The sequence below is a fragment of the Chelon labrosus genome, assembly GCF_963514085.1.
Source record: "Chelon labrosus genome assembly, chromosome: 13".
Lineage (NCBI taxonomy): Eukaryota > Metazoa > Chordata > Actinopteri > Mugiliformes > Mugilidae > Chelon > Chelon labrosus.
Genome location: NC_140346.1, coordinates 27,459,879 through 27,484,999, shown reverse-complemented (window position 1 = coordinate 27,484,999; position 25,121 = coordinate 27,459,879). Strand labels below are relative to the sequence as shown.

At 40.9% G+C, this 25,121-nt stretch overlaps 2 protein-coding genes across 3 annotated transcripts; one reads left to right on the top strand and one right to left on the bottom strand.

Moving 5' to 3' along the window:
- The first annotated feature begins 12,722 nt into the window (after positions 1–12,722).
- On the top strand, positions 12,723–17,200 carry vstm5 (V-set and transmembrane domain containing 5). 2 transcript variants are annotated; one of them, XM_084559640.1, is made up of 5 exons: positions 12,723–12,784; positions 13,342–13,696; positions 14,898–15,230; positions 16,059–16,202; positions 16,610–17,200. In XM_084559640.1, the coding sequence occupies exons 2-5, from the start codon at positions 13,630–13,632 to the stop codon at positions 16,657–16,659; spliced, it is 594 nt and encodes a 197-aa protein (XP_084415766.1). In that variant the 5' UTR covers positions 12,723–12,784; positions 13,342–13,629; the 3' UTR covers positions 16,660–17,200. The 2 variants fall into 2 exon arrangements, with proteins under 2 accessions (XP_084415766.1, XP_084415767.1); XM_084559641.1 differs by lacking the exon at positions 12,723–12,784 and adding an exon at positions 13,155–13,167.
- An 86-nt stretch (positions 17,201–17,286) lies between these two features.
- Positions 17,287–25,095, bottom strand: med17 (mediator complex subunit 17). The gene is made up of 13 exons (XM_084558534.1): positions 24,943–25,095; positions 24,232–24,481; positions 23,471–23,631; positions 23,114–23,333; positions 22,897–23,033; positions 22,636–22,717; positions 22,378–22,530; positions 21,928–22,058; positions 21,053–21,237; positions 20,474–20,611; positions 20,277–20,394; positions 19,828–19,987; positions 17,287–18,354 (listed from the first exon to the last, which is right to left on the bottom strand). The coding sequence occupies exons 2-13, from the start codon at positions 24,464–24,466 to the stop codon at positions 18,146–18,148; spliced, it is 1,929 nt and encodes a 642-aa protein (XP_084414660.1). The 5' UTR covers positions 24,467–24,481; positions 24,943–25,095; the 3' UTR covers positions 17,287–18,145.
- Positions 25,096–25,121: the final 26 nt, after the last annotated feature.

The window sequence follows — 25,121 nt, the reverse complement described above, 5'->3', positions numbered from 1 at the left end:
CCTTTTATATTATTATTATTATTATTATTTATACATACATATTCTTCTTTTCTTTCTGTTTATTATAATTATTATTATTTCATTTTTAATTATTTTATTACTTTATACTTTTACCATTATTATTATTATTATTATTATTTTGCCCTTTTTATCTTTTATTGTTCTTGTTTTGTTATTTTGATTATTGTTGTTGTATGTTTTTGTAACTCAGGGCATTGCTGTAAAAGCTTGATGCTCAGTCAATTTCTCCCTGAATAAAAAACGGTTGATGATGATGATGAAACTGTGGAACGTCAGACAAGATGTCCTCAACAACACATCTGAATGGACACTCTATGGTGTAGCTGAATGTATCAAATTGGAAATTGAAAAATTATGTGTTTTTGAAATCCAAACATGGGGATGGAATGCAATAAAAGACAGATGGAAACCTTTATTTTTGACCAAACCCCAAATTTCTGTGCAGTCTGAAATTTGATTTTTTTCTTATCGTTTTGTTTTGAAGATCGCTGAAAAAGAAAGCGGATGGAATTTTCTGTTTTGAAATTTGAATGTGACAGTCTATGTGTTATGCCTGTCCCTTTGCTTTCTTATATTATATTTATTTCCTTTTTATGTATTTTATTGGGCCACCTCACTGAAATTGTTGAGAGGCATTATCCCTTCTTTTTGTGTTATTGTTGAATAAAATTAAGATTAAAAAAAAAAAAAAAAAAAATCTGTTCTTATCAGTTTAATATCTGATACGTCCCCTACCCGGGGACCATATATTAAATTGATTTTTGGAACTGGGAGATGGAATAGGGGCTTGCTCCGTCCACTCCACGCATCGACCTGGTATTGCAGTACCTCCAGGAACGGTGCACCCCCCTATATATGTGGAAAAGGAAAAAAACAGAATCGTTAGGAGAAGTGTATTGGTTTATATTGAGATGTGTTGGTTTCGGGTGGCTTTAATTTTATTTTTCGGCGTCATACAATTTTGACATGTCTTATGTTCTTGTATAGCTACATTCACCATAGTAAATAGTGGCACACAAGTGAAAACAGAGAAATTGGAAAAGTCGTTTCATGTTTCTGGGCGCTTAAGGTTGTGTTGTTGAACTGTATTGTGTGATTTTAACACATGTTAAAATCCTGTTGTATCAGCCAGTGTAGTTCACACTACAGAGCACTAGATGGCAGCAGCAGGACTGTCAGTGGCCCAACACCAGAAGAAGAAGAGACAGGAAGTGAGGCGTTCTGTGGGCTTAAAAAAAACCATGTGATTAGTCTGATTTTCTATATTTCTCTGAATATGTGATGGTGATCAAACATTGTGGCTGCAGTATGATTTAGCTCTAGTTCTCTTCAACATGTGGTTTGACTGACAGTAGTTATAGATATTAGTAAGAGGAGAAACTAGATAGAAACGGGAGGTTGTGGGTTAGCTGTTGATATGCTAATACAGCATTGCATGATGGGAAAATACGATGTATATTTGAAATAAAATGTGTATAATCTTAGCCAGCCTCTGTACAAAGCTGTCTCTTCTGTATTGTAGACATGTGGAGTCCCAGCCCCCTCTAGGACCTGGTTTTGTTCACGTGTAGGTTGTGAGCACCATGAGTCTGCATGGTGTGTCTGTGAAGGACTCCCCAGCCTGTGACTTGTACAACTCATACTTACCTGGCAGGGGAGATACCGTGATCAAGAAGGCGGTTCACCCAGGGCGAGGCTCGGCCATTGCACTCCGGGTTGTGCTGACCCCTGCGAATTCCCCAAATGTGGGAATCTCGACTGCATAATTTCTGGTAGTGGGGGACTGCGTTCGCGCTCTCCCCTGATAAGATGTGAAAAATAACATAACCACAAGTAGGAAGTGATATATTGAACTTTTAGTATCTGCAATGCCAGTAGACCTTTAACGCTACTGTGATAGGATGAAACCTATGTCCAGTCGGGAAAATTTCTCGCTACTAAATATTCCACAGTCAGTTGTCAGTGGTATAGCAAAGTAGAAGCGATTAGGAACAACAGCGACTCAGCCATTAAGTGGCAGGTCACGTGAAGTGACAGAGCTGGGTCAGAATGCTGAGGCGCTGTGCAGAGGTCGACAGCTTTGAGTAAAAGTAAAAGACAGCTTTGAGTCAGTCGCTGATTTTCAGGAGCTGGGCTTGGCCACTTAGTTCCAGTGAAAGAAGACACACTCCTAAACCCTGTGGAAAGCCTTCCCAGTGGGGTTGAAGCTGTTATAGCTGCAAAGGGTGATATTAAAGCATGGGATGCCACTTAAATTCATATACGTGTAAAGCCAGATGAGCAAATACTTTTGGCAATATAGTGTAAATCTTTACAGCAGCTTCCTTTGAACTGAATGGATTTGAAAGAATAAACGTATAATAAACGTATAATCTACAACATAAACAAAATTTCTAGACATTACGTAAAAATCTCAATAGAGAACAGATAAAGTTTCTTATTTTTTTTTTCACATATAGATGCTACTTGGAGATACTCAAAGGATTTAGATAATTATTAATTATTTTTCACATCTTATCAGGGGAGAGCGCGAACGCAGTCCCCCACTACCAGAAATTATGCAGTCGAGATTCCCACATTTGGGGAATTCGCAGGGGTCAGCACAACCCGGAGTGCAATGGCCGAGCCTCGCCCTGGGTGAACCGCCTTCTTGATCACGGTATCTCCCCTGCCAGGTAAGTATGAGTTGTACAAGTCACAGGCTGGGGAGTCCTTCACAGACACACCATGCAGACTCATGGTGCTCACAACCTACACGTCAACAAAACCAGGTCCTAGAGGGGGCTGGGACTCCACATGTTTACAATACAGAAGAGACAGCTTTGTACAGAGGCTGGCTAAGATTATTCACATTTTATTTCACATATACATCGTATCTTCCCATCATGCAATGCTGTATTAGCATATCAACAGCTAACCCACAACCTCCCGTTTCTATCTAGTTTCTCCTCTTACTAATATCTATAACTACTGTCAGTCAAACCACATGTTGAAGAGAACTAGAGCTAAATCATACTGCAGCCACAATGTTTGATCACCATCACATATTCAGAGAAATATAGAAAATCAGACTAATCACATGGTTTTTTTTAAGCCCACAGAACGCCTCACTTCCTGTCTCTTCTTCTTCTGGTGTTGGGCCACTGACAGTCCTGCTGCTGCCATCTAGTGCTCTGTAGTGTGAACTACACTGGCTGATACAACAGGATTTTAACCTGTTAAAATCACACAATACAGTTCAACAACACAACCTTAAGCGCCCAGAAACATGAGACGACTTTTCCAATTTCACAATTTTCACTTTTGTGTCTGCAATATAATATAATGTCAGCTGTGTCGAACAGAACATAAGATATGTCAAAACTATCTAAAGCTAAAAATTAAAGAGCCATTCAACACACAAACCAACACACTCCTCCTGATGACTACAGTGTTTAGTTTTCCACATATATAGGGGGGTGCACCGTTCCTGGAGGTACTGCAATACCAGGTCGATGCGTGGAGTGGACGGAGCAAGCCCCTATTCCATCTCCCAGTTCCAAAAATCAATTTAATATATGGTCCCCGGGTAGGGGACGTATCAGATATTAAACTGATAAGAACAGATACTACACTTGATCTTAGCCAAAAGGCCGAGAAGCGATACCCACAATGGGTTGGAGGAAACGGAGCCATTCCCTGCACCATCAGTCTCACTCATGGTGTAAATAAATATGTAAATATATTTATCTCCTGTGACTCCACCTCTCAGTGAGATCCAAACTAAACACTCAGTAGATGAACAACCCAACAACACAGAACCCACATAACGTCTTACATTAATAATGGTTGTTTACTGTGAATGTTCAACATGCTTCTGGGTCATGTGTCAAACCCCCATCCAATAAGAATTAAGAACATAAGTGCTAATCATATTTGCTGCTAGAAGTGAGTGTGTGCCATAATTTTCTAAATACATCTTGTGTCACACAATTAGGGGCGTAAAGGGAATCTAAAACGAAGATGGTAATTATAATAAGAGTATATGTTTAGTGAAGTTTAAAGAGTTTTGTCTCAATGCTCATTGATGAACGGAGCTATGTCACCCTCTGGTGGACAAGATAGGAACTGCACACTGTGCCCTGTCTGACATTCCTTATTCAAGTTAAACTCTTTTATACAGAGAATAATATATATAGATTAGGGCTGCACAATTAATCGAATTTTAATCACGATCACGATTTTGGCTTCCCACGATCAAATCTGCGTGATCGAGCGATATTTATAATGCGTTATTCCGTTCATAGAATGCTCCATGTCAACTTTTATTTTTTTTGCAAAGCCAATCTAGTGCTCCGTAAACCACGGTCTGATCACGTGCCTCCATGAGCCAGTCAGAGTTGGTCCCTGCACCGTACCCATCCACCTCCCAAAGACACAGTGAAATAACGAATGCAGTCGCGTTTCATTTGGCCAAAGATATGAGCCCAATAAACACGGTGACAAACAAAGGCTTCAAATTCTTAGTCAACACTCTGGATAAACGACACGTGATCCCCTCGCGCAATTATTTTTCCAAGGTGGCGCCACCTGAGATGTACAGAAAACTCAGAGGGGAAACAGAGAGTGATCTTGCCAAGGTAAAGTACTTTGCAACTACAACGGATCTGTGGTCAAGCAGGACAACGGATCCGTACATGAGTTTGACAGTTCATTACGTCCATGAGGATTTTGCGATGCAGAGTCGATGCTTGCAAACGTCTTTTTGGACGATATATCGCGGCTTGTAGTCTGTGCGATGTAGAAAATGACTATATCGTGAAACTCGAGTATACGTTGTCACGCATTTGCTTTTAGCCGCGGACATTTAACTCCAGGCTTTTCACACTCTTTCTCGTCTTTCCCTCTCACAGAGAGACAAAACAAGCGCACCTAGTTACAAACGTCAGTCTGTCGTGCGTGTAACGTCATACGCCCTCGCCCAGCAGAAAGGTAGCGGCAGCAGGTGCTAACGGTTACACATGGAGGAGGACGAACTAATTTAAAAAAATAAAATAAAATAAAAACAGCATAGGATCCATCGTCTGGCGGTGGTTTGGTTTCAAGACGGAAGATGTTGAACAAACAACGGTGATATGCAAAATATGTCGCAAAAGCGTCGCTTCAAAATGTAGCAGTACATCAAATTTATATCTTCATTTGAGAAACCACCCGCTAGAAAATGAAGAGTGCTTGAAACTCTGCAACATCTCAGAGCGGTGCAATATCAAAGAAAATGCCGAAGCAACCAGCACTCATGCAACTGAGTCTGGCCTCTTCTATCTAACACCGTACAACAAAAACAGTCAAAAACAGAAGGAGATAACGTGCGCAGTAACCCACCACATCGCGAAAGACATGGCACGATTGTAAAATTAAAAAATTTAAAGGAGGGTCCTTTTATAAATACACTTTCTTTTCCACCATTTGATTTCCTATTATGCAGCTATTTTTTATTTTACTGATTTTGAAATTACCTGTGACATCCTGCACAAAAGTGCATTATAGCCTATATATTTTTTTTTTTAAATATCCTAGTGGCATTATGCACAACAGGTGCACTTTAATTTAGTGTTGTTTCGAAATGTCATCTTAATGACAACATGCACAAAAGGGCACTTTATTTGTTTTAAAATATTGTAGTGGCATTATGTACAAAAAGTGCACTTTAATTTTGTGTTTTGAAATGCCATGTGAGTTACAGCACAAACGTGCACGAATGTCTTGTTTTGAAATGTTGTCTCTGTGACAATTTGCACAAAATGTGCACTTAATGTTGACAATTTTATGTTTGTGCCACTCACTGTTTAATAATTACAGTTTTGTTAACTTTGACTTAGTTGTGATATCCCCTTTTTTGCATGAAAGTTTAAAAATAATTTAATGTAGACATACAGAATCATCATACTGGTGTGATTGTATGCATCAAAGTGTTAATTCAAGGCTAAGGCAAAATATCGAGATATATATCGTATATCGTGACATGGCCTAAAAATATCGCGGTATTAATAAAAGGCCATATCGCCCAGCCCTAATTAATTGTATATTTTGAGTTTTATTCACATCCATTGTGCAGGTACAATGCAAGTTTACATTTTGCTTCCTAAAATATATTTACACAATGAAACATGGAAACTAGTGCCCTGCTCAAATTTTGTTACATTTTCTTTGTTTTATTTATTTTAATTTATTCTTTAAGGAGATGCACTGAATTTTGGTGAATAAGAGGACCCATTTTATTTTAGCACACATATTTGTACATTAGCGTGCAAAACATGGATGTGAAAGCAGTTAAAATAAGCCTGTGTGACAATAAAATTTGTTTTGGTTGAAATAAACAAATAATCGTGATCTCAAAATTGATCAGAATAATCGTGATTATCATTTTGGCCATAATCGTGCAGCGCTAATAGAGATATATATATAACCTCCACAAAGGCAGTTATTGGACTGTATTCATTGTTATGTCCTTAGTAACCCACATTATATACAGCATTTGTTCCTGTATATGGCCAAAGAAAGATTATTTACAATGATTTATACATTTTAAACATTTGGCAACAGTAAATAATTAACAGCTTCCCTTGAAGCTAAAGGTTTGATCGTCTGATTCTGAATGAAACTTATATCTCTGTAAAGATCGCAGAACTTATAGATGCTACTTGGAGATACTCAACGCATTTAGGTATTTATTAATTTTTTTGTTTTTCACATATTATCAGGGGAGAGCGCGAACGCAGTCCCCCACTACCAGAAATTATGCAGTCGAGATTCCCACATTTGGGGAATTCGCAGGGGTCAGCACAACCCGGAGTGCAATGGCCGAGCCTCGCCCTGGGTGAACCGCCTTCTTGATCACGGTATCTCCCCTGCCAGGTAAGTATGAGTTGTACAAGTCACAGGCTGGGGAGTCCTTCACAGACACACCATGCAGACTCATGGTGCTCACAACCTACACGTGAACAAAACCAGGTCCTAGAGGGGGCTGGGACTCCACATGTTTACAATACAGAAGAGACAGCTTTGTACAGAGGCTGGCTAAGATTATACACATTTTATTTCAAATGTACATCGTATTTTCCCATCATGCAATGCTGCATTAGCATATCAACAGCTAACCCACAACCTCCCGTTTCTATCTAGTTTCTCCTCTTACTAATATCTATAACTACTGTCAGTCAAACCACATGTTGAAGAGAACTAGAGCTAAATCATACTGCAGCCACAATGTTTGATCACCATCACATATTCAGAGAAATATAGAAAATCAGACTAATCACATGGTTTTTTTTAAGCCCACATGAAGCCTCACTTCCTGTCTCTTTGTTTACATGTGAGCTGCTGCCATCTAGTGCTCTGTAGTGTGAACTGCACTGGCTGCAGGTGGAAGGTTTAGCATAAAGTCATGTAATAATGATTAGACCACCCTTGTTTTCTTCTATTTGTTTTTCATTTTAATGCCTGGTACAACTAAAGGTACATTTGTTTGGACAAATATAACGATAACAACAACTGCTCATAAGAGTTTAATTAGAGAGCTGATATCTAGCCGGTTGCCATGGTTTTCTTGGTAATAACCAAAATCACTTAAGTTCTTACATCAATAGCACAAACTGTTTTAGTCACATGATACACAGTACTTGATTTCATAACCATTGTTTTTGAGGACTGCAGCCATGTGTCTTGGGGCTTGTGGTTCTCCATTTTGAGTTTGATGATTTTCCACAGGTTTTCAATTGGATTTAGATCTGGTGATTGAGCAGGCCAGGGCATGGTTCTAATGTTCTGGTTCTCCATCCAGGCCTTAACTGACTTTGCCGTGTGGCGAGGGGCATCGTCTTGTTGGAAAATCCAGTCATTCGAGGCAGGAAAGAGTTTTACAGCTGATGGAAGAAGACCGTTTTCGAGAGTAGCCCTGTACGTGACCCGGTTCATTCGCCCCGTTCCACCCATACTGAAACAACCCCAGGTCATCACTGATCCACCCCCGTGTTTTACTGTAGGGGCAAGACAGTCTGGTTTGTAGGCTTGTAAAACGTTTCCTGCCTCGACCGGCTAGCAGTCTGGTAGAACCATGTTCGGCTTGTTTTTTCTTATATACCCTGGGAATACAACTAAGCTTAAGCTTGTCAAATAGGACATAAATCAGCTGCATTTGTTGTCGTGGTTACTGTATTCTTCAGGTAATGTACCTTTAGTTGTACCAGGCATTAAAATGAACAAGAAATTGAAGAAAACAAGGGTGGTCTAATAATGTTTCACATGACTGTACTGTAATTATACAACTTGTATAACGTCTCCATAGTGACGGTAGATTTTATCTGTATATCGCATAAACACCGCACGAAAACAACTGAGACACAACAATATGTAAACAATTCTCCAACATTAGAGTTCAACCTCAGTCATACCACAGCTCTCCTAAAAGAACTATCAATCCATTCTTATTGGTTGACATGTAAAGGGGATGGAAGTGACCCAATAAAATAAATAAAAAATAAATAAATGTAGTTTTCTACATCAGACGACCTTCCAACAACATCTACGACCTGATCCCAAGGTGGCGATGGCGGTGTCAGCCACTCGCCAGTCAGCTGAGAAATCAGTTGAGATTAGAGTTACAGGACAAAGACACACCCGTGCTGAACAGAGTTACTACTGGAAGATTCGTCCTGTTTGACACTGAAACTAAAACCAGAAGACATCTTCTGTCTGCAGTAAAACTCCAGATACGGATACTATGACGTGACTTTTCACACAAGCACATGTATGGAGGAAGCACGCGAGATAGCCGACTGTTGGATTGTGACAATCCATAAACACGCTATTTCCTTGGTAGAATTTGGACTATAAAGAGACAGTTGAGATTGATTTATTTTTTTTCACATATATAGGGGGGTGCACCGTTCCTGGAGGTACTGCAATACCAGGTCGATGCGTGGAGTGGACGGAGCAAGCCCCTATTCCATCTCCCAGTTCCAAAAATCAATTTAATATATGGTCCCCGGGTAGGGGACGTATCAGATATTAAACTGATAAGAACAGATACTACACTTGATCTTAGCCAAAAGGCCGAGAAGCGATACCCACAATGGGTTGGAGGAAACGGAGCCATTCCCTGCACCATCAGTCTCACTCATGGTGTAAATAAATATGTAAATATATTTATCTCCTGTGACTCCACCTCTCAGTGAGATCCAAACTAAACACTCAGTAGATGAACAACCCGACAACACAGAAACCACATAACGTCTTACATTAATAATGGTTGTTTACTGTGAATGTTCAACATGCTTCTGGGTCATGTGTCAAACCCCCATCCAATAAGAATTAAGAACATAAGTGCTAATCATATTTGCTGCTAGAAGTGAGTGTGTGCCATAATTTTCTAAACACATCTTATGTCACACAATTAGGGGCGTAAAGGGAATCTAAAACGAAGATGGTAATTATAATAAGAGTATATGTTTAGTGAAGTTTAAAGAGTTTTGTCTCAATGCTCATTGATGAACGGAGCTATGTCACCCTCTGGTGGACAAGATAGGAACTGCACACTGTGCCCTGTCTGACATTCCTTACTCAAGTTAAACTCTTTTATACAGAGAATAATAAATATATAGATATATAACCTCCACAAAGGCAGTTATTGGACTGTATTCATTGTTGTGTCCTTAGTAACCCACATTATATACAGCATTTGTTCCTGTATATGGCCAAAGAAAGATTATTTACAATGATTTATACATTTTAAACATTTGGCAACAGTAAATAATTAACAGCTTCCTTTGAAGCTAAAGGTTTGATCGTCTGATTCTGAATGAAACTTATATCTCTGTAAAGATCACAGAACTTATAGATGCTACTTGGAGATACTCAACACATTTAGGTATTTATTAATTTTTCTTTTTCACAATTTATCAGGGGAGAGCGCGAACGCAGTCCCCCACTACCAGAAATTATGCAGTCGAGATTCCCACATTTGGGGAATTCGCAGGGGTCAGCACAACCCGGAGTGCAATGGCCGAGCCTCGCCCTGGGTGAACCGCCTTCTTGATCACGGTATCTCCCCTGCCAGGTAAGTATGAGTTGTACAAGTCACAGGCTGGGGAGTCCTTCACAGACACACCATGCAGACTCACGGTGCTCACAACCTACACGTGAACAAAACCAGGTCCTAGAGGGGGCTGGGACTCCACATGTCTACAATACAGAAGAGACAGCTTTGTACAGAGGCTGGCTAAGATTATACACATTTTATTTCACATATACGTCGTATCTTCCCATCATGCAATGCTGTATTAGCATATCAACAGCTAACCCACAACCTCCCGTTTCTATCTAGTTTCTCCTCTTACTAATATCTATAACTACTGTCAGTCAAACCACATGTTGAAGAGAACTAGAGCTAAATCATACTGCAGCCACAATGTTTGATCACCATCACATATTCAGAGAAATATAGAAAATCAGACTAATCACATGGTTTTTTTTATGCCCACAGAACGCCTCACTTCCTGTCTCTTCTTCTTCTGGTGTTTGGCCACTGACAGTCCTGCTGCTGCCATCTAGTGCTCTGTAGTGTGAACTACACTGGCTGATACAACAGGATTTTAACCTGTTAAAATCACACAATACAGTTCAACAACACAACCTTAAGCGCCCAGAAATATGAAACGACTTTTCCAATTTCTCTGTTTTCACTTGTGTGCCTCTACTTACTATGGTGAATGTAGCTATACAAGAACATAAGACATGTCAATATTGTATGACGCCAAAAAATAAAATTAAGGCCACCCAAAACCAACAAATCTCAATATAAACCAATACACTTCTCCTAACAACTTTGTGTTTTGTTTTTTTCACATATATAGGGGGGTGCACCGTTCCTGGAGGTACTGCAATACCAGGTCGATGCGTGGAGTGGACGGAGCAAGCCCCTATTCCATCTCCCAGTTCCAAAAATCAATTTAATATATGGTCCCCGGGTAGGGGACGTATCAGATATTAAACTGATAAGAACAGATACTACACTTGATCTTAGCCAAAAGGCCGAGAAGCGATACCCACAATGGGTTGGAGGAAACGGAGCCATTCCCTGCACCATCAGTCTCACTCATGGTTTATGGAACTGAATGCCAGTTTTTTGGGGGGGTTCATCTAATAACGATGTACAATTATGATCATGTACCTCCAGCGTTGTGTTGCTGCGCTAAATGAAGTAAACTAGTCTCACCAAGTCTGTATGCGTCTGCCTTCCTGATCACGTGGTACGTGCTCGTCAAATAGGGAGCATTCGCACAAATAAACGATATTTCCTTCACATGAACATTGAATAAAAATCAGTATATCGCGTTTATTTGTGCGGGCATACAGTCTTTCGCTTAATCATGACCACAGGGAGTAAACATAAACAACAAAGCAGGAAACCAACACCGCCACAACAAATAAAGCTCCTCCAGCGGCCTCTGGCGGAGAGAAGAGGTAACTACAGACTCTATGCCCTGTTCTCAAACACCCAGTAAATAGACGACGGGTACTTGAGCAGAGTGACTTAATTAAACTACACTGTGGGTTTGGTGTAGACCGTTTACAGACAAGTAATGGCTGTTGTGACTCCTACCATACCACCTAAACATGGCGACCAATAGATATGAGCCAAAAATAGAGTTAATACGTCCAGGCCAACGCCTACCAATTAAATTAGATGGAGTTAGCAGCTAGCGGTTCAGTTTCTTTGCACGAGTCTCACTGAATATGATAAAAACTCATTTTAAACTTTACCCGTTTCTTAAACTTTCACTTTCATGTTTTTTTTAAACGGATGGAAATTAATATGTCGACATTTCTGTAGCAACCCGACGTCAAACCTCAGGTATGAGACACCTGACCGAACAAACACGATGAACCATTTTGTTAACTCGCAGGCTACCGGGGCTAAGCCACGACGCACCTGCGGCTTCAAACACTCAAAATAGGCAACAAGAAATAGCAGAATATCCGCAATTGTTATTGGAACCATTGACACGTAACTCAATTTAACTAAAACCACACATTAGCCAATAAAAAATAACTTACAGAAGGCTGTCCACTTTAGAACGGATTGTCACTCCCGCGTCCAACCGTCAATCAGCAGCTAGCTAGCTAGCTAACCGTTACGGAACGTGCATTTGATCATGCGCAGATTGATCTTGAACCCTGTCATGTCGCCAACTGGATTTAACCGTTAAATATAAAACAACTTGTAAAAACGTTTCGGTAGCGTGTATGCCTTTTGTATTCAATAATAAATAATTATTTTCTGACACTTCAACTTTTAGCTTTCAATAAAAAGTCGAGCTAGCATGATTAGTTGGAAAAGCGCATCTGGCGTAAGCTAACGTTTGAATTTGAATAAATCTTTATTGTCATCTTTTCACTTTTACAAAAATGACAACGACATTATCAGACTTTTCACAAATTGAATCAGTCTGATTAACGACACAGTTTATCCCGTTGATAAAGAAAAAAATATGAAATAAAATTTAATTTATTCTAATTATTAAATAAGTACAGAATTAAACCATAAATCGTCACAAGATGCATTTATTTTAATAACATTTTTACTTTTTTAAAAAAAAAAAATTTTTTAGCAACAGTACTACAATTAAATAATAAATACACGTCCTGGAGGAAGTTAACTGAGAGACATTTTGTTCTGGCATTGCTGTTCGCTCCAGCTGGGTGATGTAAGCACCAAAGAATTAAAGTATGTGCACAAGTGTCATGCATTTACGTAATTACTATGTGTACAGAATTACATACATTTTTTTGTCAGTTTTACAGAAAACCAACAATATTTAGAATTAAACAAACAAACAAACAAACAACAAAATTAAAATATAAACTGTCAATGAATATGGACCAAGATGCAGATGAGCACAGAATCAGGCAGCTTCTTTAACTGCTGCCCCCTCAACTGAAAGTCAGTTCATGGTAATTCTGTCCACTGTGTGTTTGTGTTTCTTGGTCCACACAAATGAAAACACACTTCCTGTTTGACACGTTTTAACAGGTGTGTCACGACATGAATACAGACTGACTAAACGCATCTCAGTTTCATTTTGTGCTGGTGAATCTGCATGCGCACAGGTGGGTGTTTGTGGAGTGGGGGTAGTCAGTAAATTGAGAAGGAAACACAGTGTTTTTGCTTTACTGTTTTGCCCTCAGGTGTGTTTCTTCCTCTCTCTGTGTGTGTGTGTGTGGTTGATCAAACAGACTGAGTGTATGTTTGCTCTGTAATCTCTGGCTCAACCTGTCTGATAGGTGTGGGCTGGCTGGCACTGACTTGCGCAGGTATGAGGAGTGAGAAGGGCAATCCAGCACAGTCTTGAGAGAGGAGTGAAGCTAATTCACACGTTTCTCACAAAAAAAAAAACTGAAAGACAGCTCTCACGCACGAACAACAGGCAGCAGGACAGAGGAAGAGGAAACGTTGGGAACCAGGAACAGCTGCAGTGGAAAAGAGAAAACACAAAGGACAACGCTTCAGAATGTGAAATAAGCTAAAGGAGATTATTTTACTGCAGTTCAACAAATGGGTTTCGGATTCAAATGTGGCGTTTCAGGCTCTGGGATGTGGCTGTGTTTCTCAGCATCGCATTATATGTGTGTCACCTAGGTAAGCGTTCCATGTCTAATTTTCTCTTTCTCTGTGTGTTGTTTTTTTTGTCACAGAGGACATTTTGTCTTATGTCCCACAGCGGGGAAAGAACTGTATTAATGATGGCTGCATTCCACATAGTGGAGGTTTGGCTTTTGTGTGTTGTGGTTGATTGGCCACAGCTTACTGAGCCATCACTAATACACCTGCACTAACCCCGCAGTGAAGAGTTAAAATGTCTGCCATGAAGTGGTGTTTGATGGCATGCTGGTTCGTCATTCCTGCAGCGTATTAGTTTAGGACTAAACACATAGCATGAGGATCCAGCCCTTTTAGTAGAAACTCAAACTGAGAACCAGGCACGGCTGCAAAGCGGGAAATAAAACCCACGAGGCTCTCTCAGGGTCTTTGTCTTAACTTGCCTACAAAGCTATTCCCCAACACAGTCACGAATTGCACACATGACTGTGTATATAAACGTGTAGCCACCAGATTACCCTGAGGAACACTCACACTTCAATACAATAGAGAAAAGTTAAACTAGTGAGGAACTGGGGGGTAGTTATTGCCCAACTCTACTTTGGTAAAATTAAAAAAAGAAACAGCAGAGGTGTGATTGTGGAAAAGCATTTATTTAATTGGTTAAAGAGCCACACAAAGACCACTGGAGAACTACTGCTTGAGCACTTTATGAAGTGAATACAAAGAAAGGCATCCTCATTCTTAGTCACCGCTGGTATTTTCATTTGAAATGTTTCACTTGTGATTCAAACACAACCTCCAGCAGAACCAGATCTGCCGCTGACTCTCGCGTGTGAAAATATTTAATGAGGGGTTACTGAAGCGGACGTGAGGTTAACTATTCTGGCTGTATTCTTCCCAGCTAGTCTGACAAGTTTCATTCCTCCATAAGTGCTTTGCTGTTCTGAACGACTGGATTAGCACATTTCTGTCTGAATGCACCACAGGAAGAAAAATGAGAACGCGTTGTTGACACATGCACAGAAGGATGCACTGATAAAAATAAAAATACTTTATCTGATATAGATAGAATAAGTGTGTCCCAGACAGGAAGTGTGAGCAGGATAAAAGGAAACCGACTGGGTGAAAACCGACACTAATACAGGAAGTTTGTAGGAATTCCATCTATTTCCATCTGAACAGTAACAGTAGATACTGAAATCTAAGCTAATCTCTTCTTCCTTTTTAATTTTCTAAGACGGGGCCATCACCATTCACTCGCCCCAGAGGAGCCTCATCAGGTCAGTGCAGGAGGATGTGATCTTCTCAGTGGATATCACTTGCAATGGGACCCCTACCATACAATGGACCTTTATGTCAGGACTGGTGAGCCGCGGCATAGGGACCTGGACGGCGTACACCAAGAAGTACACCAACATAACGGTGGATTACAGCAGCAGAGTGCAGCCCTACGACAACGGTTCGATGGGCCTGTCGGACCTGCGGCTGCAGGACGGCGGCTTCTACGTGGTCACCGTCACTGAAGAGACAGGAAACAGCAAGGACTTTGGCTTTGTCCTGAAGGTGAACGGTGAGTGAGGCTGGTGGGTTATTACAAAGACAGTGCTCAGTCATTAATAACCAAACATGAAGACGCTTTTTTTTATGATTGAAGATGGAAGCTGTATTTATTTGTCACTTCCACAATATGTTAATGTAAAACATGTAAAGGGGTGAAATGCTGTTTCTCATTCCACTGTGCTACATACAGACAGGACACAGATATGAACTTCTTTTAATACTCTATTTCTACTAAAAGAAGAGTAGAAACTAAGCCTCACTGTGTGTCACTGAGGTTCCAGTTGCCCTGGTATAAAGCACAAGGGAGTCCTGTTCAAGGTCCCCTAACGTTTGTTCAGGCTTATTACTGTTTAATCCACGGGACCAGCATGTAAATAAGTATGACACAGTATCTCTAAACACAGCAGGAACCTTAGTTAAAGTGTGTGTGAACTATTGACATGATAAAGATTAAACTGAAACCACAAACCAATAAGAAAATGAGGAGTGTAAGCATATAATGTTTGTCTTGTATTAAAATATCTCCAAGTTCAGAATAAATAAAAGTCCAGAAGGTATGTAATCATTTATTCTGGTTAGTCCTCATGTGTCTGTTTGCTCTGACAAAGAATGAAACTAGAGTTCCCTCCCTCTTTAAAAATGCAGCTCTAAACCAGCCACTCCCTGCAAAAGTTATTTATCAGTAAACAACATGAGAATTTATCTTTATAAAGGGTTCTACCATTAAAAGGACAATTATTTTGTGCCTGTACGTCAATGTTTGCATCGGTCTGAGCCCACCTTTTTTTTTTTGTATTGTGCACCGTTTGAAGTAAATCTCTGCTGTGTGTCTGTGCAGAGGTGCTGTACGAGGACCTCCAGTACCTGTCTGTCACTGCCTTAGCGCTCGGCTGTCTGGTCGGCCTCCTCATGCTGTCCATGTGGCTGCTAGACAAGGGCTACAGGAAGATTATGGCGTGGAGACAAAGGAAGGAGATGCCAGGTAAAGCAGCACGAACAATAAGCCTCTGTAGCACATTAATGATGAACTTTGCTCTGGGGTCTCAAGATAAACTTAATTTCAGCATGTGTCAGAAGTCATCACAGTAATAACTGAGCAGAAAAGAGTACGCCTGCAGGCTAATCAAAACAAGTATTAACAAGACACTTTTTTAAAAATAAGTTTACACAAATAATAGGTTTGCCCTGCAGGTCAGAGTTTACTTTTGTGTAAACATGATTAGAAGACATGGTTTGATGGGTGTGAATGTGGGTTTAAGTTCTGTCTATTGTATCCACAGTAAATGAGGGTGTGTTTGGGTACAAAGGTCTGTGAGGTTCTGTTACAGCTTTGTGACACGAGCGTGTTCAGTTTAGATTTTGACAATGTTTAATCTTGTCTTTGTGCAGAAAATGATGCAACAGAGCTGGAGCGTCTGCCGTGCCGTGAAAACCCGTAGTGAAAACCTGTCCAGACATATTTTAAAACTCTAGATGCTGTGTACATAAAAATAAGTTCTTTGGTTTTTAAATTCAAGTTACCTAAAGACAAGATGATAGGAATGATAAGAATGATAGGATGTCAGCGGCGATAACCTCAACTTTGTTTACATTTTCTACTGAATACTCCCGCCTTTGAAGCTTATGCAGAAGACACTGAATGAATGAATGAATGTAAATATTTAACCAATGTCCCTGAAAAGCAATACAGACTGTATTTATTACCCAAGAAAATGAGTGGTGTGACATTCTTTTATTTATAATATGTTAAACTACACAGCCTGGCCAAAAAAACAAGTCTCCACCTGGATTTAACTAATCAAACAGGTAGGAGCCTCCTATTGGATAATTACTGCATGGGTGATTATCTTTCAGCTGGAAACAAGTTATTTAACCCCAACTGATGCAATGAGTAGCTTCTCATTTCTTCAACAACCATGTCTAAAGACACATCCTGTGGTCGTGGAAAAGATGTTAGTCTGTTTGAGAAGGGTCAAATCATTGGCATGCATCAAGCAGAGAAAACATCTAAGGAGATTGTAGAAACTACTTAAACTGGGTTAAGAACTGTCCAACGCATTATTAAAAACTGGAAGGATAGTGGAGAACCATCAGGGTAAGAAGAGAGGCAGATGAAGTGATGCACCCATCATGCCTAGTGTCTACTGTACAAGCCTGTGGGGGCAGTGCTATGATCTGGGGTTGCTGCAGTTGCTCAGGTCTAGGTTCAGCAACATTATGTGTCCAAAGAATGAGGTCAGCTGACTGCCTGAATATACTGAATGACCAGGTTATTCCATCAATGGATCATATTCCAAGATGACAATGTCAGGATTCATGGGGCTCAGATTGTGAAAGAGTGGTTCAGGGAGCATGAGACATCATTGTCACACATGGATTGGCCACCACAGAGTCCAGACCTTAACCCCATTGAGAATCTTTGGGATGTGCTGGAGAAGGCTTTGTGCAGTGGTCAGACTCTCCCATCATCAATACAAGATCTTGGTGAAAAATGAATGCAACACTGGATGGAAATAAAGCTTATTGAAACAATGAAACAGCATTACTACTCTTAAATTACATTTTAAACCGGTTTAACTCTTAAAAATGATAGTAAATATTCCTGTTGCCGCTTCCCAAATCATCCAAGTCATAAGAATAAAACAATAATCCAGAAAAAAACAGCGTAAAACAGATCTCAGAAATACAAACCTTTATTCTGAAGACTGAAGAACAAATCAGAACATAGTGACAGGCTTTTTATCTTGCATCAAACTAACTGAGGTATATACAGACTTTCAAAAATAGAGTAGGCAGCAGATACGACCACAGGTGGAAAAGAGTTTATGGCAATAAAAATGAAAAATGTCTGTCTGTAGTCAGGTCCACTGCCATTTCAACTGAATGTAACCCACAGCTGTGTGTGTGGTAAAGGAGGCAGCAGATTTAAGGACATGGAGTCAGTGCAGCCATGAGGAGCTCCATCTTGTAGACAAAGTTGCGTCCCTCCATCTTGCTCCACTGGACCTCCTTGTAGGGCCCTCTGAGGTGGCTCCACTTGCCGTCCTGGATGACATCGCTCTTGGGCAGCTCCTTTGTTTGGCTGCGGGGGAACTGGACCAAAACTTTGCAGCCGCTCTCTGGGCCGTTACGCACTGAAAAGAAACACACAGATGCCGTGTCAGAGACTACACCTGCTCGTGTGGTTAACCCAGCCGTCCTCAATACATATGAGGATATTCAGTATTTGTGAAATGGCCTTTGGATTCTGATTTATGTTGATGATACAATGCATCCTGGGAAATATGTTGAGGTTAAGTTTCATTCGACTCGTCTTAGACCCTGCAAAACGATCTCAAGTGTCCTGTGTTCACACCTGCCATTAAAATGTGTCTCCAGCCACCACTTGAGATCAGATCTCAGTTTCTCTGTATGTAAATAAACTGAAATAAATCTGTGCTGCAGTAGAATATTGTACCAGCTGCTGTCTCTAACGGATCTCGACCTACCGCTGGATCAGAACCATGAACAGCTGGTTGTTGTCATGTCTCACTTTCTCTTGTTGAATTCACATGCATATTTATTTATCTGTGCACCAATGTTAGTTGTTTTATTACCTGCAATAAGCTCTGATCACTGAACCCTGAGAGCATCCATAAACAATATTATTTTAACACAGAGCAGTTTGTTGCAGTGTAATAAATGGAAATAAAGACATAGATGATAACTGAGGACATGACTTCATCCCACGAGGCTCCTCATACTTCAACATGATCACATCAATAATTAACCATCCTTGTTCAGATTAGTTTCTAGTTTAGTTTGGTTCTCAGCTCCAAGGACAAAATCTTTTAAAAGGCTTAAACTCCTCTTCCTCAGATCAGCCCTGTTGAGTAGGTGGTCTTTAATGTGACCCAGGACTCATTGTGTGTTCACACTACCAAAGGAAGAAGGTCACATGTTTTCCCAGACCACCTCCACACGTGGACTGACACCAGATCACTAAAATACGACTTGTACTTTAAGACTGACAGCTGTGATTCCCCGGGCTTTATGCTCATGGAAGGTCTGAACGACGAATCAGAGATTTCCTACTTTTTCTTTTTCCTGAGCCGAGTCGGAGGCAGCTCTGTTGACACTAACAATAACAAATCATCACTGCGGCATTGTCTTTTGATCACTTAGGGCTAATTTCAGCAGAGAAAACTGTATTATGTCACAGTTCTTTGAAGAATTTCAGTCGGCAGCGTACACAGGAAAACGTGGGGTGGAGACAGAAAGGTGCGACACTAAATATGCAGCACTTAAAAGCCATAACTCTGTATTACTCTCCGTTTAATTGAATAATATTTACCTGCGTTGTTCAAAGGTAACTATAGTGATTGTTTATTGGACTTTTGAGCGCTGCCAAAACACACAAGACCTACAGGTCAGTGCCAACGCCTCCTGTGTGGACACATGTGAAGCATTAGAGCTGCTCTACTACTGTGCTGCTCATGCTACACCTTCTCTGAAGACTTTATCTTAAATATACCAGAAAAGAAGCAAATAAAGCTCCACAAATAGGTGATTTTTAATATTTAAAAAGACACACAGGGGGCTTAATGAGCTCACATCTCTAGTCTTACCTGAGATGGCGTATTCTCCATTAGGAGAGGCGACTGTGACAGCGGAGGCGTTTCCGATGCTCTCCACGGGACCCAGGCCCACGTGGTTACTGAAGCTTAGGACATGCCAGCCCATCACTTTGGCCAGCTGCTGAACCGCGTGAACCTGATGCTGCGACATCTGTAGAAATACATGAAGTTGTGCAGTTATAACTAGGGATGTCAAAAGTTTTTGGCGTCTGTAGCGCAGTCTGTCGCAGTACGACCTACTCTCTGTCAGCCCTATTTATTGGACTAAATCCAGTCACATCTAGGAGAATACAACGTAGATAAGAAAAGACTCTAGGGAACTACAGGGGACTAACTTTTGTTAATATGAGATCTGATCGGGACTCGAATTGTTCAATATTCAGTATCAGAAAATCAAAGACTGTGTGCAGTAGATCCAGCCTCCTTCACAGCTGTGTTACCTGCGAGAGGAGGAAGTCCTGCAGCTCCTGCTCCTGGTGTGACAGAGTGACGACACGTCCGTCTCTGTGCACGACCCTGATCTGCTCGACGCCGATGTTCAGCTGCAGCTGGATGGATCTAAGCACGAGAAGACGTGTCAGCGGAGCGTTACGAGACCGATCACACGCCAGGAATCCACTCACAACAATTCTCTTACTTGCAGATCTGCTCGTAGCCCTGTGAGGTGATGAGCACCTTGACGCTGGACTCGTACACGTCATTGATGTTGGACCAGTGAGCCTGGATCTGCGGGTCTTCTATCCGGCTGGCCAGGCTGTCGATGGTCCGCGCCGTCCTGGTGACAGCAACAAACATACCACATGAGACTAGTGAAGGGTTTAAAAAAATTATTCAGCTCAATCTTGATATGACAGATCCGTCATCGATTTATAAACCTAGGATCGATTTTTTTAAAGATATATTCTGTTATATTCTCTTGCTACAAAGCTCCAATTCTGAGAACACTGTCAGACCTGAAAGCTGAGAAGAGGTGCACAAAATCAAAGACATGCATGATGAAAATATTGTAGAAACACCACAAATATCTGGAACCAATGACAAGATTAGTTTTGTGAAAATCTCTTTGATAAACTGGAAAATCAGTAGCGATACTGAGCCCTAGTCAACATCTTTAATGGCTGCTAAGGAAATAATAATTTCACTGACATTTAACTATGATGAAGGAGACACCTGAGGCATTAGAGACCGAGAGATTTCTGGGTTAAAGTGAAGTCACCTGCTGCGTAGGAAGATGTGTTTGGCCTGTTTGATGATCTTCTCCAGGAGCCCCTCACTCTGCTGCAAGCTGGAGATTTCAGCCTTGTCATAGGCCATCGGTCCCGCTAGACGCATGCGTTTGTGGCCGAAGGGGGCGCTGGCGGGATGTGGCATCACCACGGAGCTCAGCTGCTGCTTGTGGAACTTTGAAACAAAGAAGATGGTTTCATGAAATGAGGATAAACGGGACAAACGGCTACATTCACGGTACTTTTTTTGGTTCAGATGTGGAGATATCTCATTGCAGAGAAGTGGAAAGTGTCAGCATTAAGTGACTGAAGACTTTGTCAGGCCAGTTTTTGTCTTGTATGACCAGAGCACCAGCAGCTCTCTTGCTTATAGCTACATCCTCTAACAAGCACAGGAGAAAGATCTTTGACAAATCAAGGCTGTCGTAGAGAAACTACTCCTCCTCCTGGCTCTATAAGACCTGTACTGTCAGGATAAGGTAGAAACAGTTTGCTAGAAATTAATCGATTTAATTCAACTCCAAAATATCTTTTAGCACGCAGAACTTGATCAAATCCAAAACAAGCTACAGAAAATTAAAAATTAATTCCAGAGGGTGTTACACGTAATGAAGTAATTATGGGCCGGATGAACTCAGACTAGACACTGTGAATCTCTTTGATGCAATATGTAAATATTTTTTTTTGTACAGAACATATTTGTCTGCCGTATTCTATTCTACTTTCTTTTTTTTGCATCTTCTGCATCTTGCACTGTTGTTTCCTGCCGCTGTAACACCCTAATTTCCCCACAGGGATGAATAAAGTCTTATCTTATCTTATCTTATCAGTTCATAGGTCAGACCCAGATGGATGCACGTCTCACCTCTCTCATCATCTGATGCAGATTGTGTTCAAGGACGTAAAGGTGGTCGTCTGCTTTTGGTTTCTCTGGAGACGCCCGATTGTTCTTCTTCTCTCCCGTAGAATGGCACAGAGAGATCGACAGCTGCAGACCTGCAGTGACGGGAGCAAACAAAGACTTGGTGGGGAAAGAAAATCAAATGTGTGTTCGATGGCAGGGACTGAACTTTAGATGAACTTCTAGTGTAAAAATATCTCATTCCATTTATATAGAAGTTTGTTTTTGTTCACCTTATGTACATTTTTATAGTAATGGTACTAATGTAGAAAAAAAGGTCATGTCTGAAGGGAGAAGAGAGAGTAGAAAGGAACAAATTCATTCTGTCTTTATATTGAGATATATGATAAAGTTAAAGGCTCCATTTGTGTCACGTTTTCCCACTTGAGAGTGAGAACTCCTGTTCACTCTGACCTGGGAAGGGCTGTGAGATGATCTGGTTCTTGACGACAATGTGAGGGATCTGGGATTTGATCTGGACGGCTTCCCTGGAAAGCTGGGCGAAGATCTCCTTACAGAGCAAAACGTTCTGAGCTGCCTCCAGCTTCACGTGCCACAGCTGCGTACCTGAGCCGAGAGTGAGGAAAAGAGCAAAGGTAGGAGGATAAATATGTGGCAAGTGGAAGAAAAGAGACAGATGTCAAGAGTTTACGTTTGTACATTGAACCGTACCAGCTTTGTTTTTTTGCGTTCTCCTGAACAGGTTGACGGTTCCCAGATCACCGATGTCTGGGGCTTGTTTCTGGATGGACACCTGGACACACAAACATACTGTTGACGAGCCGAATCCACAAAACATATCACACACACCATGTGATGGACATTTCACCAGGTAAAATTAAATCACCACTAACATGTTTTATGCTCCTGCTCACAAACACTTTATTTTAAGGGAGCGTGCTTTAATGGAGACGCCGTTAATTTCTCTCAAACCTTGATATAAGCTGATCCCTCCAAGTCACTGGGGATCTGGACATCAAGGGGGCAGTAGTCCTCTGGAAGCTTTTTGTCCAGATCAATGTCAGTGTTTTTGATCACCTCAAATGTTCCATGGTGAGTGAAAAGGGAACCTGCACGGACAAATAATCAACCCACGTTAACTTTGGCTCGGACAGCAAGTGTTCTCGTGTTACATTAGAGGCCGTATTACCTGCGCTCCGATAGCTGAGGTCTCCCAGGATCTTGTCGCCCACTTTGCGTAATTTCCACTGTGAGCGCAGACGCAGGAGCTCGGAGTTGAAGTCGCGCTGCCTCCTGTTCTCCTGGTTCTCTGCAACAGACTTGTTGAGCTTCTCCGCTCCCTTTATTAGAAGCTGCGCCGCTGTGGCCAGTGATTTCTTTTTACTGATCAGCTGAAAGACCTGTGGCGTCTGGAGGAGAGCGAGAAGTGAGCAAAGCATGGAGGTGTGCCAGAGAAGGCATCAGATATCTTTTGAGAAATATAAACCTAACACTGTGTTGCAGTCACACTTGTACATCATCTGTGGAAGATGCTTTATCAATTTACCTTGACAGGTGGTTCCTGAGACACTGGATCTAAGGCCATGTACTTCTTCTCCTTCACCACGCTGAGCACATCATGGAGAACACACATCTCCGTCAGAGCGCTGCGCAGGTTGTTACGCACTGAGTCCCAGGGCCAAAGAGAGGGCTGAAACTTCACCGTGCCTGTGTCAGGAAAGAGATTATTTGTTTTTATCCCACCAGGGACAACAGAATGTTTATTGCACTTATATAAAGGTATATTCTGTTTTGAAATAACCCACATGTCACATATAAATGCTTTGGTTTCTTTCTTGATAAAAGGAAAGTACTAAAAAAAGACGTGTCCCTCAAAGTTATTTTTGATCTGCCACTTATTCATTAATATTTTGATACCAACTTAATATGTTGCCTTGTGAAGTCGACATAATTCTGAAAACATCTGGAAATAAACTGCTTATTTGGGGACAGTTAAGCAACTTGTTTTAATTTTTATAAAACATGCAACAATAAAGAACAGTTCCGTTTAAAAAAATGAAGAGCCACTTAAATTAATACAAGTAATGTTTTAAAACATTATCTGCAACCTTCTGTGATGTTAACCCAAATTCTCTGGTTACCTCCATCTGAAATATACTTCTTAAAGTCTAAACCAAGTACAGAAATGTATTGATCTGTGCAAAACCTTGATAAAGATCTGATTGCGTTAATGAATAAGAAATAAATATAAATAAGTAAATTAACGCTGGTGCAGATTCTCCCTGCCTTCTCCCGAGCAGACGTTACCTTCTTCCTCTTCGGGCTCCTGCTTGGCCCACTCCCGGTCCCTGGGGTCAACCTCGACCCCATCTTCGTCCGAGTCAGATCCCTGGCTGAAGTCAATCCTTTGCGCCAACTTGGCCAAGTTCTGGGACATGGACAGAGGAGGGACATACGTCTCTGTGCCATCTAGAGCCACTTCCTGTACCTGCTTCTCGCAGGTGGACTCAATGCTGACCCTCACAGGTGGACCACCAGACATGATGACAGGTTTGATCTGAGGAGGACAGGAAGAGGGATTCATTCGTCAGCAAAGACAGAGGAGAACAGGAAGCTTTGCTACTAACATGAACTTATGAATTTATAATATTTAATAGCCAATATAAACAAACAGCTCAACTCATAAAATATTTAGGATAAAGAGATAAATGAATGACAGAAACTCTTTTACTTGTCACGTTTAGTCATAACTCAGCCTTTCAGTCCTGAACGGTTTCACCTTTTAAACATCTGCTGGACGAACTAACTCGTCACCAACACACTAAAAATGTTAGAAGCAACTCCATAACTAACTATTACAAATAATGACTGCACCGTTTTTATTGTGTGTCGCTGTATCGTTGTGTCTCGCTAGCAATGCTAGCTAGCGTTAGCCCATTGCTAATCTCACAGGAATAATTAAGACTACAGAGCTCGACGAACACTGTTTGAATGAAAACATAATATTTAAAATCTTACCTCAAGTATTGACTTTATTGTTACAAGAATAAACGTTTATTCACTGGTGTTGTGGTAAAAACTGTCTCATTCTTCGCTCTCTGCGCAGCAACCGGTGCAACAGTTTTACTGCCCCCTATCGTGATTAACGGACAATGAAGTTGGTTGCAGTTTTAAATGCTTTGATTTACTTTCATTAA